The 15,372-nt window shown below is 39.9% G+C and overlaps 2 protein-coding genes across 3 annotated transcripts; one reads left to right on the forward strand and one right to left on the reverse strand.

Moving 5' to 3' along the window:
- Window positions 1-2,729: 2,729 nt before the first annotated feature.
- plekhb1 (pleckstrin homology domain containing B1) lies at window positions 2,730-7,930 on the forward strand. Its single transcript, XM_020654721.3, has 6 exons — window positions 2,730-3,025; window positions 4,268-4,420; window positions 4,728-4,830; window positions 4,962-5,001; window positions 5,112-5,202; window positions 7,080-7,930. The coding sequence occupies exons 1-6, from the start codon at window positions 2,989-2,991 to the stop codon at window positions 7,211-7,213; spliced, it is 558 nt and encodes a 185-aa protein (XP_020510377.1). The 5' UTR covers window positions 2,730-2,988; the 3' UTR covers window positions 7,214-7,930.
- A 654-nt stretch (window positions 7,931-8,584) lies between these two features.
- Window positions 8,585-14,389, reverse strand: sc5d (sterol-C5-desaturase). 2 transcript variants are annotated; one of them, XM_020654726.3, is made up of 5 exons: window positions 14,268-14,389; window positions 12,789-13,006; window positions 12,298-12,430; window positions 12,067-12,167; window positions 8,585-10,938 (listed from the first exon to the last, which is right to left on the reverse strand). In XM_020654726.3, the coding sequence occupies exons 2-5, from the start codon at window positions 12,996-12,998 to the stop codon at window positions 10,483-10,485; spliced, it is 900 nt and encodes a 299-aa protein (XP_020510382.1). In that variant the 5' UTR covers window positions 12,999-13,006; window positions 14,268-14,389; the 3' UTR covers window positions 8,585-10,482. The 2 variants fall into 2 exon arrangements, with proteins under 2 accessions (XP_020510382.1, XP_029137193.1); XM_029281360.2 differs by lacking the exon at window positions 14,268-14,389 and adding an exon at window positions 14,062-14,204.
- Between the last annotated feature and the right edge of the window lie 983 nt (window positions 14,390-15,372).

Below are 15,372 nucleotides of genomic sequence, written 5' to 3' on the forward strand. Positions count from 1 at the left end.
CATTGTGATGTGGTGTACACAGGCAAAAGAAGTCCATTGTCCATGCAAACGGTCTGCAAGCAAACAAGAACAAAGAATGGCTCCTGCTGCCAGGTGCATGTTGGCTCTCTGCCTGCCTTCTTACAAACTCAGGTGCCCACAGTGTTACCAAAATACCAACCAACCAATTATACTAATTGTGCAAAAATATACCAGAAAAATATCTATCCAAAGTAGATAAAAAATCTAATGAATGTAGCTCACAGTTTTTGAGATGATAATCTGGTGGACAAAAATCAAAGCTCTGCCAAATTTTTTCCTCCTTTAATTGTTGTGGACAGAAAATACAAGAGGTTACTCTTCCCACGTTTGATTGGATGTCCAATCCGTGTAGATTTCAATCAATTCCTCCTTTCAAAACTGGCCAAGAAATCTGAATTTCATCCACTGTATACTCTGGGTCGTAAACACGGCCGAAAATCTGATTGTAAAAGTGTAAAACGTTAACATCACATTCTCTACAATCAAATTCCTGACATCCCGAGATAGTTCTGTCTGGGGTGAAGACTTGATGATGGTGTGCAGGCTAAATTAGAAATAAAAAAAAACACCCACAATTAAGAACTTCACTTCTCATAAATACTCAAAACATTAGACCCAGAGGAACTACTTCACCTGTTTCTTCATTACATTTTTTATCTTCAATACAAAGTAATCCAATAGAGAACCATCACTGACTTGAGCTAAAAAATGTTATTTGAGTCAACTTCTGTGTCAACACCAAATGGACTAATAACACAGCATGTCTCATGTAGTTAGGATTTATAGCAGCTTCCTCAGAAGGATTCCATTACATCCAGTATTGGTGTCTCGTTTTCAGGTCACCGAGTGTAAAACACAGATTGATTTTGTGCCACAGACCTTTTAGAAGCTGACGCTTAGACAGAAAGTAAAGCACAGGTGTTACTGATAATGTTATGACAACAGTCAGGGTGAGCCGCGGCAGTCTGACAGAGAGCCAGCGTACGAAATACAAAAGCCTGGTCTTTCTCTAATGTCTCTTTATTTACTCCATGTTTGAAAAGGTGTGTAGGATAAGGTGAAATAAACTTATCTAGTCCTATTTATTTATTTTAAGTTTGATCATTTATTCCAAGGACTGAGCTTTCAAAATAAAATCAAAGAATACAGTTAAGTAGTTAAGCTACATGTTGATTGAGCGGCTAAGCTCATTTTAAATAACTGACACTTCATATTTTACTCTTTTTAAAAAAAAAAAACAAGGTTTGTTTTTCTGATATAGACCTCTCCACTGACTGAATAGAGGCAATATTTTATTTTTAATAACTTACTGCACACCATGCAGCCAACAAGTTCATGGCTCAATTCTCTCAATATGACAGCTTCACAGAAACGGACCATGTCTGTCAGAATAATGCAAAACCAAAGAAGAAGAAAGGCAGCAGTGAAGATCTCAGTTGATCTCACATTTCTACCTTCATTACAGCATTATCCTCTCAGGACACAGAATTGGTAAGTTTGCGAGTACACCCTCAGCATCTGGTGTCTTTGCTCACAGTTCTACTTCTGAAACACCACCACACTCCTCAATGTCACTTCTCCCTCACCGGCCAATCAGAATCAAGCAGGGGCGGGAAAGATGTTTCCTTAAATAAAACCAAATAATAAGCACACTTTGCTATTTAAATGATAAATGGACTTGAGCTTATATAGAAACTTTTTTAGTCTTCTGACTCCTCAAAGTGCTTTTAAACTGCAGGTCACACCTACACATTCACACACTTGAGTTTAAGTGTCTTGCCCAAGGATACGTCGGACATGTGGCTGCAGGAGCTGGGGATCAAACCCCAGACTTCCCGGTTGAGAGACGACCGACTCCACCAACAACCGCCCCTAAAACAGACCGAATGCTCGATACCGACAGTAGCAATTCTGGAGTCTGTTGGGGCCAAAGGCAAAAATTCACAAGGAGCCCCTCCAACTGGAATTTATCCCCGTTAAAAATAATGTGACAACAACAACATTTTTAGTGGAAGTGATGTTATTAAAGTGTCTCTTGTCCATATTTAGGAGGCAGTCATTTATGAGTGAGTGCTTTCAGATGGGGCCTCATTAGGGAGGTTTCAAACTTTGCACATTTTGAGTCACTGCTGTGGTTTATAGTTTATCAGCCCTTTGGGGCCCCCTACTGGCCTGGGGCCCCAAGCAGTTGCCTCTTCCTTGTCTGTTGACAAGCAGCACCTCTGACTACTGAGGGAAGTTGAAATTAACTTTCATAGCCCATTCCTGCCAACATTAGGATGTGAAGAGGGAGATTTGGGGCTAATCGGCCAACCCCCCATCCCCAACACTAAACCACAGATTGTGTCTTTTACTTTCCAGAAGAAAATGACAAAAGTTCTGGTTCTAAATTTAGAAATGTAAATATATAACCAGGTGACTGACACAGAGCAGTCCAGGGTTTTCTCTGAGCTATAAAAAGGAAATGATGTCATGAGACATCCCAGGAAGAGTCTCATAACTGACCTGAGCACGGTTACAATTAGGCTAATCCTCATGCTGTTATTTCAGTGCCGGGATTAAAATGTACACGTTTCTATAAATGTGCACAGAACTGAATGGCCCACGGCTCACATGAGGTCATGTGATGGGCATGTAATAAGATTATTCAAACACATAAACATTGCACGACACATGGTGGTAAAAGTCAGAGGGAGAAATCAATGAAGAAAGAGCCAGAAAGGTGAGAGAAGAAGAAGAGGAGGAGGAGGCGTGGTTAAACAGAGTTAATCCACAATGATCCTGTGAGTCAGTCTTAGTCCCTTCTACATAAATCTACCATTACCTCACTAGAAGGAGATATAAACAGAGACAAGGAAGTCCAAAACAAACTAATCAATCTACCAGAAAACACTTAAATTCTTGAATTCATCCTTTTGCTTCTTCTGGATTATCATCATTATCAGACAAAGACAACAGCAGAGGAACATGGCGCTCATGAAGTCGGGCTGGCTTTGGAGACAGAGTGAGTACTAACAGGACTCATATGATGTTTACCTTTGCATTTACATCTTCTGCTGTTATGATGAGAAGCTCTAAGTCAAGATTTGATCAATTTCAATCACTGCTGGACACAATCTGCATTGTAAAATATTATGTTTTATATGTTTATCAAATCATAATACACAAAACGTGTCAGTGCTAGGGCTGCGCTCAAAAAATCAATGTGGCAATATATCGTCATGTGCTCTTTGTAAATACATGTATTGATGCAGAATGGAAATGGCTGCAAAGCTGTGAGGACAGTTTGGAGGGACAATTGACCTTTGGTGTTGTGATAACACATTAGCCATAGCTCTGGGATTTTAATGTATCTCTATCCTATAGGATATCTGAGGACCTGAATTTAAATGTTTAAAGTTGTAGGATCCTAACGCCTGCTGTTATTCTGAACAATAAAGAACAGCTGTTGTAGTGAATTCTGTGTTGGACATGGTCATTATCCAAAATCAATGTATATCAGGATATGTATCGTATCGTGGGGTTGTTGAAAACTCTCAGCCCTACCGAGCGATAAGGATCAAAACTCATTGATATTGATGTTGTTTACCTGAATGGTCAAATCAAAGTAAGAACTTGTTTAGTGTTGAACAAGTTAACCATACATCTTAGGTTCTTTTGGATGATTACTTCCATTTTTCTTTTTTTTTAAGATTTATTTTTTAAGATTAGCTTTTTGTGCCTTTATTGGAGAGACAGGACATTGGGTAGGGAGAACGGGGAATGACATACAGGAAAGAAGTCTTTCCCGCACTTTTACATCTTCCGCACGTCTTTCTTTGAACCTGGGCCGTCTGCTTTGGACGCCTTCAGTCTCTGTACATGGGGAGCATGCACCAACCACTAGGCTCCCTACACCCTGATTACTTTGCTTTTTTAAAGATATTTGTGCTGCTTCTCCATGGTAGAACTTTCTTCTTCTCATGCAATGCTGCAGAGAGTATTTTCTAGAAAGAGACAACTAAAACCAAACTCTAACCTTTGTAACTTATAATCTCGTTAATTGTTGAGTTTAAGTGGCTTACCCTCGACCATCAACGAGGATGAACCTTCTAGAAAAAGGACTTCATCAAAAGCACATCATCAAAACAAAACCAACTAATTCATTATTTAAAAAACACACTTTAATAACCCCTCAATTATAACTATTACAGCTCCTCCTTCAGGACAACCTCTAACAGTACACTGTGCGATGTCTCTCCTCCAGCTTCTGTCCTCAAACGCTGGAAGTTAAACTGGTGTGACCTTTGGATAGACGGGAGTCTCTGCTTCTACAAATCTGAGAGCAGGCGAGATTTGGAGCACCGCGTCAGCCTCAAAACAACGTGTGTGGATGTGAGATCTGGACTGGAATGTGGAGGTAAAACTCATATCCTGTAAGCTTTCTGGCATGTCCAATGTGATAAGATATTTTAAATGATGCAAGGAAAGGTGGCATGGATCAAAAACATTTTTAAATTAGGGATTCAAGATGTATCCATGAGTCAGCGTATTATTTAAAAGTGTACTTTATTATCATGAAACTTGTCTCACAACTTCAAATTTTTCAAATGACAACTCTACAGTCCAAATAACCCAAACAGAATTCTCCTAAAAAGAAGTTTTGACCAAATGAAAAGAGGTGAAACTGGCATGATAACTTCTCTAACTTGTTTTTTGGGCTCTAGATGTTAATCCACCAGAGAGTAATCCCAAGGAGAACCGCATCGGGATTCAGCTCAGAGACGGCTCAAATGTGAACCTGTGTGCCAACAGCGAGGATGAATCCATGTAAGTACTCTCTCTCTCTCTCTCTCTCTCTCTCTCTCTACACACACTCGTCTCGTCTGCTCGGCCTCCTCTCTAACCCATCCATCAGCTCCTCATCCTTGTTCATGTCTTCATCTTTTTTTTTTTTTCAGAGCATGGAAAATGTCTCTGCTCGAGACCAGGAGAAACCCGGTGAGTGATCCGTGTTCTCTTTGTGAGCTCAAACATGATCTCTTCACTCTCACTGCTGTTTGATGTTTCCACCTCTTGTGTTGAAAATCTTTGTTTTCTTCTCGTTCAAGGTGTTCACATATGACCCGTATGATGACTCCTACCAGGAAGTCCCCATCAACAGATACCACACAGTCTACATCACACCTGGAGCAGGACCTGGTATGTTACCTTAGTGATGTAGGAAACCCAAAAGTGAAACCTCTCAGCCACTGGGGGAAAAAACACACTAGACATGATACATTATTCACCTCTTTCAGGCCAACAGAACAAAGGGTTCAATATCCCCCAACAGATGTTATACAGCTGAAAAAAACCTTCAGACCTACGTGCTCTAAAGCTAAATGGACTCGAACCCCAGACCTTCTGCTTAGTCGACAACCCAACTGAGCCATAGCCACAGGTTTGATTCAAACCCATGCTGCACTCTGGGGCTCGAACCCTCAATCTTCCAGTTATGAGACAACTGACTCTACCAACTGAGCCACAGCCGCCCCAACAACATCACCGAATAATCAAATATGTAAAATCCAAATACCATCAATTTTTGCTTTTAATTCTATTGATTCAATGGTTTATTTGTTCAACAGAATACCTTTCTTACAATCTGGTTTGAGTTTGAGTATCTCATGTTAGCTAGGCCTATAGATGCTACACAAACTTCAAAACATTGCCCAGTAGTGGAAAGTCACAAAGTAGGCTTTATAAACCCCAAAACTCTAAATATCTGGGCCCATGTGTTTCAGCTCAAGTATTTCTATTTCATGCCCTTCTTGATTTTACTTCATCACTTTTAGATCCATGTTATATAAAACGTGTGACCACTGATCAAGAAAAATCATGCATTGTAAGGGATCAAGCAAAGCAACAGTAATTTAACCATTAAGCCTCATGAAACTTGAAATACTGAGTCAGAAGCCAGCGGCTGTAACCAGGACTAAACTACACCTTCATGACTGACTCACTTTGAAAGCTTTCAAACTACCGCACACAAGGCTTTGAAGCAATAACTTTCCATTTTTAACAACATTATTGAGCTATTTATTTATGTATTCCATATGTTTCTATTTCGTTCCCATATCACAGATTTGTTTACAACATATTGCCATGCATCCCCACAGAACTTCTGTCATCTCCCAGAATCAACAAACTCATCACTACAACAACTTTGCAAACTTTCAGACCACGGCAGGAGGTGTATGCATGCATGCATACATTAATCAAATGCAATCAACGGACGTACACGGAGCACAAATCAAACAACGTAAACAAACACACATATGCATGCACAAAAACTTGGGCTACCTCAGAAGCTGCGGATCCTATAGCCGCCTCCCTATCCCTCCTCCTCTGTGCTGTCGATGGTGTAAATCCTACATAAATCAGTGAAATGCAGAAAACTAAATAAAGTTTGAGTGTTATTTTATCCTCCATTTCTCAGACTTTGCGCGCACTTTCACCTCCACGCGCCTGCCTGATTAAAAGGTAGAGCGTTTGAGTTAAGCCACACTGCATGCTCGCCGTGCGGTGCTTATAGAGCTAAACACTAACCACAGTGAGTAGACAGAATCAAACTTTGCACATGAACCCGAGGCCTTGGCCATTGTCAGGTTTCAGGGTATTTTTTGCTGTGTGTCAGTTTGTGCATGATACAAAAAATACATCTTGATTTATTTAGGCTAGTTAGCGTAGATAGATAGAGATAGGAACTTCAATACAAAGCAGGGATGCAGGATGTAGGGGTGCTGAGGGTGCTGCAGCAGCCCCTAACATCAGTAACAATTAAAACCATCAACTTATAAAACATCTAAACTTGTGTTTTAGGGGATAAAGATGTAAAGAATAATTATGTAAGAGACCATCCAAACACAAGTTAAAAAGGTTTGTGGCCCACATTTGATGAGGGACATAAAGAAGCAGACTGTCGATCAAGTCAAACAGTGGTTGACATACCTTGGCTCCTCCTTTTCTCCGATTTGCCCACCATGGATGATTCAGCAAGCATTTATTTGTGTCGTCCCTGTTGTGTTTCCTCTCAGGCACCCACCAGGTGATCGTGCAGAGGGACCCGTTTGATGGAGTGATGGAGAACCTCGCTCTGGGATTACTGGCAGGTGTAGCAGCAGGGACAGCCATGAGGTCTTTCCTCTGGATGCCCTTTTTCTTCTGCTGAGATTATCGTCAGTCACTGAAAATGATGACGCTGCACAAAGTCTGTCTGTTCACATGGACTGGATGTACCGGGACATCTGCATGTGTAGAAAGCCTTTTCTTTCTTCTAGATCTACCTCTAGATACTATCGCTTTAAACCATGTTTGCTGCTCTTCTGGTTTTTCAGTTTCTTTGGGATGTAAGACCCAAGATTCTGAAAAGTTGGCTTTATAAATGTATGTTTTTCCTGCATGTATACAACATATTGAATGTATACATGATTGTTAACAAAAGTCAAAGAATCAATTTTGTTACTGCATGTTATTTTGTCTGCTGCCTCCATTTTACACTTTCACACTTGATTGAAGTGCAGTTTTCATGCTTAAACAATGATAGACAAGGTCATTAGCAATAGTTATTCAAATTAGCATTTAGTTGCATGCAAGAATAAACTGTAAATATGATTTTTAGGACTGCAAACTTTTTATTCAATAAAAATTATATGTAAAGTACACCTGTCCAGCTTTTCTTCAGAGCTTTTGATTGCATTACATATCTTTGTAACTGGTATGAATTCATTCTGTTTGGGCTGTGAGTCAAGTTTTAAAGGTGACATATTCTCCTCCTCTTCAACCAGTTTAAATAAGTCTCAGAGCTCCTCAAAACATGTGTGAAGTTTCTTGTTCTAAATCCACTCTGATCCTGTATTTGATCATGTCTATAAACCCCTCTATTTCAGCCCTGCTCAGAACAGGCTGTTTCTGTGTCTGTACCTTTAAATATGTAAATGAGTTGTGTCTGACCACGCCCCCTCTCTGGAAGGGCTTGGGTGTACTCGGTGCTTTCTCGCTCCATGTCCTATTGTTTACGTTGAGAAGGCAGACTCAGAGGGCAGAACAAACACCTCGCTGTGGGAGTGTCACCCACCTGGGGGAGCGGCTACTGCCCTTTGTGATGTCATGAAGGGGAAATCTCCAAAACAGCCTTTTTAAGCACACATTTTCTGAAAAGTGGATCAGGAAAAAGATGGAGAGGATGGACTTTTCTCATCATTGGGGGGTTTGTAGACAGACTAGAGACACATTTGAAGTGTTTTTTGCATAACATGTGACCTTTAAAGTGTTCTGGGTCTAAATCTCACCTTTTCTGCATATGGAGACTGTGTAATACAGTTAAAAGCTCCAAAAACTGGTGGAAGGTGGACCTTGAGTTGGATTCTTGTTACTTTTTTAAGGCACAACAGATGAGAAGTCGGAATAAAACAGACTTTCATGAGCTTTCTGGAGCTTTTAAACCTTTGATAAATCTAATATATGGACCTTGAGTTATCATAGTTTGGGTCAAACTTCTATTTCTAAACCTTGAAAGTATGAACACAAAAAATCATCAGAGTCATTTTAAAATGGATGAATCATTTATTTTCATCTTCTAAGTACTCTTTCTGTTCAAGAACAGTGATAGCAGAGGTTTTTTTTTAAGTTCTCAAACTGTTAATAATGCAAACTTTTCAATCGAAAGAAAGAAAACATGAAGCGTGTAATTAAAATGTAGCTAAATAATGTTATCTTCCTCCGTTTGCATCCATGTTCACCCACTGGAAAACTTTGATAAGAAACTACAAAACACTAAAGTTAATGGAATTAACTCCAGAATTTCCCAGATCACTGATTCCTGCACCGCTAAAATCTGTTCTGTAATTATGATCGGGGCCTTGTAATTAGCATTAGTGTACATGAACAATGCTTGGAGAATGTGCAACAAACAAACCCAACAAAGTTTTCTCATCACATTTTTTTAGCTTAAAATGATACATTTGTCGCCCAATCAAAGCAAGTTTTTGTCTCCATTAGTGGCACCAAGTTTAGTTCACCAATCAGATTTTTCGCTGTTGACTAGACCGATTTGAGTTTAAGAGTTCAAGAAGAGCAAAGTATTCAAGAGTCATTTTCCAGGAAACAATTACAGCACTTGTAGAGTTTTATCCTTTAAGTCTGACTCACAATTCATGATTTTAGTGTTTGTGACACTTAATGTTGACTACAGCTTTTGTTTTTTTAAGGTTTATTTGGGGGCTTTTTTTACACCTTTACTTTAGAGATAGGACAGTGGACAGAGTCAGATACCAGGGGGGTGGGGTCTGACACGAACCTGGGCTGCCCACTTGAAGGACCACAGTCCCCGCACACTGGTCAGGGCACCAACCACTACTCCACCTGCACCCTGACTACAGCTTTTAATGATAAAATCTGCAGCTATTAAATGACTGAGCTGATTAAAAATGGATGAAAAATGTCGCTTGTTTATGGCCGATGCTTACATGTCCACATCCACTGGATGCTGTTAGCTGCACAACATTTTCCCCTTAGTAGCCTTTTAACTTCTAACCTGCACCAAGAGGCCTTAAGATCTCTACCTGAGGAAGCAACGCTGAGCATCTGGAAGTAAACTACAGTACTCTGTCACCTTGTCCTGTGAGTAAACCTCCAGATTGTTAATAACAGTGGGGTTTTACACATTTTTATTCAAAGTGACAAACTAAGTTTTATCCAAGATTTACATGAAACTGATCCTTTGTGAACGCATTCCCAAGGCTCCAAGGCTTACCATAATTATCAGAAGTTGATTAACAAAAATACGAGTATAAAAAATGCCTTCCATCCGAACCAAATTCATGCAAACAGAGAAGAGACTGACAACAATTTGCTGTCGTAATTTTCATTCTGTTAGTTTTCTTTCAATAAACTACCTAACTTTGTTATTTGCTGATATGGTCAGGCTTAGAAAGTATTATTATCCATCCAGTGTGGAATCCTAAATTAATTGGGCAGCATCGATGAATCAGCGAGTCATTTAGGAGGTTTTAAGATTGGATCTGTAAATCCTCATATTACCTCATAATCTGTGCTGAACATTAGAGCAGCTATAGGGCCCGAATCTGATTCCTGTCCAGCATGAATTTGCAAAAAAGTTTGTGTGCTAATCTCGTCTGTGGAATAAGCAGAGATTCACTGAATCATCCAGCTCTCAGAATATATGCACTGCAAGACAATAATGCAAAAATCCAGACGTCAGTGTGCTCTGTATCTATTGGCATGATTGATGTAAATCCATAGCTTGCTCTTGACATCACCTAAAGGTAAGACGTGTGTTCATTTTATCCCACAGTAACATCTCAAATCATCTTATTTGGCAAGAATTTAAAGTGAAGTTCTGACATGTTTCCAGGCTGAGGATCTGTAGAGTTCATTGTCCTTACAAAAATAAAAATCACTTTCAGAAAAGATCCACTCTTACTCCTCCTTAGATCTCTGAGCGTGTCCGTTCCCCTGCCCGTTCGCCTTCACTCCGTCATCCCCCAACTTCCCCTCTGCTTGAAGTTTCCGGATCAGATCATGAGGCCCCTTCCCCATCAGAGCGGAGGGGTACCTGTAGGAGCCCCCCAGGCGGTCCCACAGAGTGAAGTACTGTCCGTAGTTGTAGTCGAAGAACAGGTGGTGGTCAGTGTGGTGGGCGGAGCCGTTGATGACGTCCGTCAGACCGCTGGGGACGCGGTAGTCCCCGTCGTGGATGGAGATGGTCCAGATGTTGACGAAAACGTAGAGGGCCAGGTAGAGCACCTTGTGGAGGGGGAAGAGGAACGGGTAGATGTGGTACGGGAGACCCTGCATGAAGCCGTCCACTGGATGGAAGGCGTGGCTGGCGAAGGGAGTGGGGATCTTCCATAAGTGGTGCGGCTTGTGGAATAACTGTTCAGGATTAAAGACCAAAGCGGACAGAAAAAGAGAAAGTTGTGTTTTAAAAAAAAAAGATTATTTTCTGTGACTCATACTATTTGGTTTTCAGGCTTCTGAAAAACAACACATTTCAGTTCATAAATGAACTCTGGACACATAGAACCGAAATCACTTGCACGACAAGAGACGACGAGATGAAAGTAGAAAAATATGTTTTTAGTAAGCTGGGTTATGAACTCTTAAAACCTTTGAAACATGCTCGTTTTCTTAAGATATTGAAGATGGATTCTTTGATACTGACAGAGTCAACAAGGTAAGAAAACCTTTTTCTAGTTTAGTGTCAAATTAACAAAGTCTTGAAGTTAAAATGCACATACATTTTCTTAACTTTTAGGAAAGACAGACCCCAACGCCATCATAAACTGGATATTTGAAACCCACAACTGATTTTGAAGTCAGACTGAATTCCAGCTCGATCACAAATCATTTTATATGTACAGGAAGGCACGAGGGCTGACCACAGTCCGATCAGTTGCTTCCAACCGGATTGTATGTGTGCAAACCTGTCACATTGTAGTATCCTCTTACAAATATTTTACTGATCAAATTGCAGAGCTAAGAGCTAACTTTTTGTGCAGGATTGAACCGCAGCAAAGGGCCCAAACCCACACTCTGCAACAAGGACTATAGCCAACAAACAATGGGCACATGCCGTAAACTAGGGACTCCATTTTTAAAAATGTAAAAATTTTGGGGTCACGATCCAATTCCCCAACTTCAGGCCTTTTTATTACCTGATTACACCTCCCCTTCTGTCCTCCCTCCTCCTACTGAATCACTGAAGATATGAATAGGAGAAAAGATGGCAGGAAAAAGCAGCGGATTTCCAGCTACCAAGGAATATTTGTTTTCACTTAGCTTGTTGGCTAGCTTGTGTTTGTTGGTGATGTGAACGAGAGTGTTTTTGAAGATGTTTGTATTTAAGCCGTGCATACGAGACAGCTGAAACACACTTAGATCTGTTTGGCTTTGGTTGTGCGTCGTAAACGATTCATTTGTGCAGCATGAGATGACATGTAGATCACATCTACATAAACATACACTGTCTGCCTGGCCTAAGGAAAGTATAGTTGCACTCACCTTGTAGATCAGCTTATGATGCAGGAAGCGATGGATCCAGTAGATACACATGTCGGTGAAAAAAAGGAAGGACATCATACTGAGGAAGAGGCCGGGCCAACCTGAAAGCACACAAGACTGTCATCATCAACAAGAACAAGAGGGTGCTCAGGGTTTAAAGCCTGAGGACAAATCCACAGGAAAAAAAAAGAACATTACAGAACAACTCGGAGCAGGTTTGTTCAGTCTTACCCAGCGGAGAGTCGCTGACATTGTCGTACAGTTTGCTGTATCCTCGAACTTCAGCGAAAAACAAGGCCACCGTGGGAATGCTGATCCAGGGAAGAGAGGTCATTGCATATTTGATCTCCCTCTGGACTTGATTCTAGGGAAGAAAAACGGAGCATTTAAAGATATTGATCATTGAAAATTGACTTCAATATGATTCATAATCATTGCTGAGTCAGGCTGCTGTCTGGACTGTTGGTGTTATTAAAGTATTTGATTTTTTGTGTGATGTAAAAGTGTCTTCTTGCTGTTATGATTTAGTGTTGTTACTGTTGTAGCAGTCAGCTGAAGATGCTTGAAAACGTTGTTACTGATTACATAATAAGGTTTCATTTTATTCTGCAGGTTGTAAATGCAAAGTTCAATTGATTACTTTGCGTTTGGCGAAGTGTTCGCCTCGCACTCTCAGTTTATTACTCCACCGGATCATAAAAAGGAGAGACAAGGTTTAATACCTCCAAGAAGTGCGGGTGTTTCATCAGATTATGGTCGAAGACGAAGAAGTAGGCGATGACTCCGAGGCCCAGGTACAGGACGGCAGCCCCGAGGTTGGTCAGCACCAGCAGGCTGATGATCTGCCGCAGGGCCCCGTCCTCGGGCCACGACGCGGGGTACACGTACGGGGTGAGGACGTGGTAGTCTGCAACATTCAGCACCAGATCCATGATTGAATCTGTAAAGAGAAACACAGAAAGAACATTACAGAAGGAGCGCTTCAGTTAAGAATCAGTGTGTGTGTGTGTGTGTTTGTGATTGTATTTGTAATTATTTGAACTGTTTTATATGTTGTTTTGTTCTGTCTTTTACTGTATTGCTGCAGGGCACCGCTGGACAAGAGACACCGTTTAGTGTGTTTTCCCTGCTAGAAAAAGAACAAATATTCTTCTTCTTTTTAAACAGGACTGTTGTTTGTAAAAATTTAAAAGCTGTAAAAAGAACAAATAAAAGGTTTTTCACACACTATCATGTGCATGACGTTAAAAGCACAGTTTCACACGTCTGTTATTGTGTAAGCCTGCAAAGTAGGCCTGTTCATTGATTTTCTTTTTTCCTTTAGAAATGACTGTTTTTGAGATCGAGAAATAACGTTGATTAGAGCTCAACATGTTAGAAACAAACATGTAAAGCGGTTGTTCCTGCATGCTAACAGTGAATATACTTAGCAACACAATGAAAGGATTTGAGCTGATGTTTATTGTGACCAAGTTTAAATCATAACTAACACAAAAAGCTCTTTGTTTGTTGTTTTTGTCTGTCTTTAACTTCCTCTGCCCTCTGATTAAAGATCATCTAATTGACTCCTCCTATATATTTGGTGTCATGAAGTAGGTCAGGCCTGCTCTCCTCAATATCTGACTTTATAGCCGATTTAAAATAAATGTATGAGAATGAGCAATTTCTGTATCTAAAGACACTTTATTTAATGCTGTTATTAAATCATTTTCGTTGCTCTTCTGTAAAAGGTGCACACACATTTCTTTTGACACATATCCCCCCAGAACTGCTCCATCATAACTCCACTCTGATACAGTCAGTGACACAAGATGTTAAAATGTATCATAATATCAATGACTACAAAGAGAACCTCTGATCCCTGCAAGGTGACTCAATCCTGACTCCAGACTTCATCAATTAAGTTACACACAAAAAAAAAACCGTCCCCAATTAGAGGTGACAGAAATGCATAAAAATAAACATATAAAAGGTTTTAAAAAACAACGCATGTACATCAGTTACGTCAAAGAGCTCCAGCTGTCGCGTTTATGTAACCTCCTCACCCTCCGTTAGGGCTGATAACTCCACGAAAAGCTCGATGTTTTGTTAAACTAACAGACTCAAATGACAGCCTAACATCGTCATACTTTTAAATAACTTCACAGTTCTGTCTCAGTTCTGATTAAAGTTGAATTTGTGATATTAAAATCGCACTGTACCTGCGTTTGTTGCCCGTTTTCTGGTACAGCAGCGAGTGGAAGGGGGTGTGTACTGAGATAAAGTCTGGCGTGTCACCAATCAGTGTTCACTTCCGCAGCGCGTCACAAGAAGAACATCCAATGAGCGCGCAGACTGTCATCACGGCAGGTTTGTTGTGATCTCCGATTGGCCAAGTCTGGTATCTGATCATGGTGGTACAGGTACAATGTTCCCAGCGTTTAAATAGACACAGCAGGGACCTAATGTATTACTGAATAGATGTAGACTACATTAAAAACGTTTTCTTATTAATTATTATTCATTTACTAATCCTAACTTATGTCAATACTGTCCATTTACAACTCTGTTTGTGCACATTTACATTTCATCTTTCATATTTAAGACTAGCAATGCTCAGTTAGATCCTGGTTGTATATATTCACATTCTTAGTTTTGATATTTTTAGTGCTTATTTACTTTGTATTTAATAATATATTATGTTTAAATTTGCTAATATTGTGTTTTTTACTCATATTGTGTGTTTGGACAACCTGCTGCTGTAACGCCACAATTTCCCAGTTTGGGATCAATAAAGTAATTCTATTCTATTCGATTCTATTCTATCCCTGATTTCCTTCTGCTGCTTTTACAGCTCTTATTCATTTTAGTTGTTTGCACTGTTTCTTTATAAATGCTTTTATCTCACGTCTCTGTTTAATTTACTTATTATTTGTATGCTCGTTTTTACTGATTGAACCTCCTTTATGGCTTTTATCTCTTATTACTGTAACAGTTCTTAATTGGTTTATCTGTTTTTATTGTTTCTTCAATTATTAGATTTTTGGAGAAGAACGTGGCTTTCCAATTAAGTAGAAAAATGTGCACTTTTTGAAAATCCCCCTACAATTTCATTTTCTATTTGTTTTTCTTGTCTCTTCTCTTTTTATAGCTTGTTATTTAAAAGCTGTATACCTCCTTTTATTCTTTCTAGTCAGCTTGATTTGTTCATAACTGGTTGATATTGTCTGTATACAGATAATGAATTCTGGATTCCTGTTCCCGCCTCCTTATGTCATGTTTTGGAATGTTTAGTCTTTATATTTGGATGTAATGACATGTCAAGTA

The sequence above is a fragment of the Labrus bergylta genome, chromosome 14 (genome assembly GCF_963930695.1).
Source record: "Labrus bergylta chromosome 14, fLabBer1.1, whole genome shotgun sequence".
NCBI lineage: Eukaryota > Metazoa > Chordata > Actinopteri > Labriformes > Labridae > Labrus > Labrus bergylta.

Bases quoted from the DNA above. Each gene is read 5' to 3' on its own strand.
- plekhb1 (XM_020654721.3), top strand. From the start codon at position 2,989: ATGGCGCTCATGAAGTCGGGCTGGCTTTGGAGACAGA. The intron at 3,026-4,267 runs GTGAGTACTAAC...TCTCTCCTCCAG, and splicing joins GGGCTGGCTTTGGAGACAGA to CTTCTGTCCTCAAACGCTGG. The intron at 4,831-4,961 runs GTAAGTACTCTC...TTTTTTTTTCAG, and splicing joins AACAGCGAGGATGAATCCAT to AGCATGGAAAATGTCTCTGC.
- sc5d (XM_020654726.3), bottom strand. From the start codon at position 12,998: ATGGATCTGGTGCTGAATGTTGCAGACTACCACGTCCTCACCCCGTAC. The intron at 12,431-12,788 runs GTATTAAACCTT...TTTCTTCCCTAG, and splicing joins AACACCCGCACTTCTTGGAG to AATCAAGTCCAGAGGGAGAT. The intron at 12,168-12,297 runs GTAAGACTGAAC...GTGTGCTTTCAG, and splicing joins TGTCAGCGACTCTCCGCTGG to GTTGGCCCGGCCTCTTCCTC.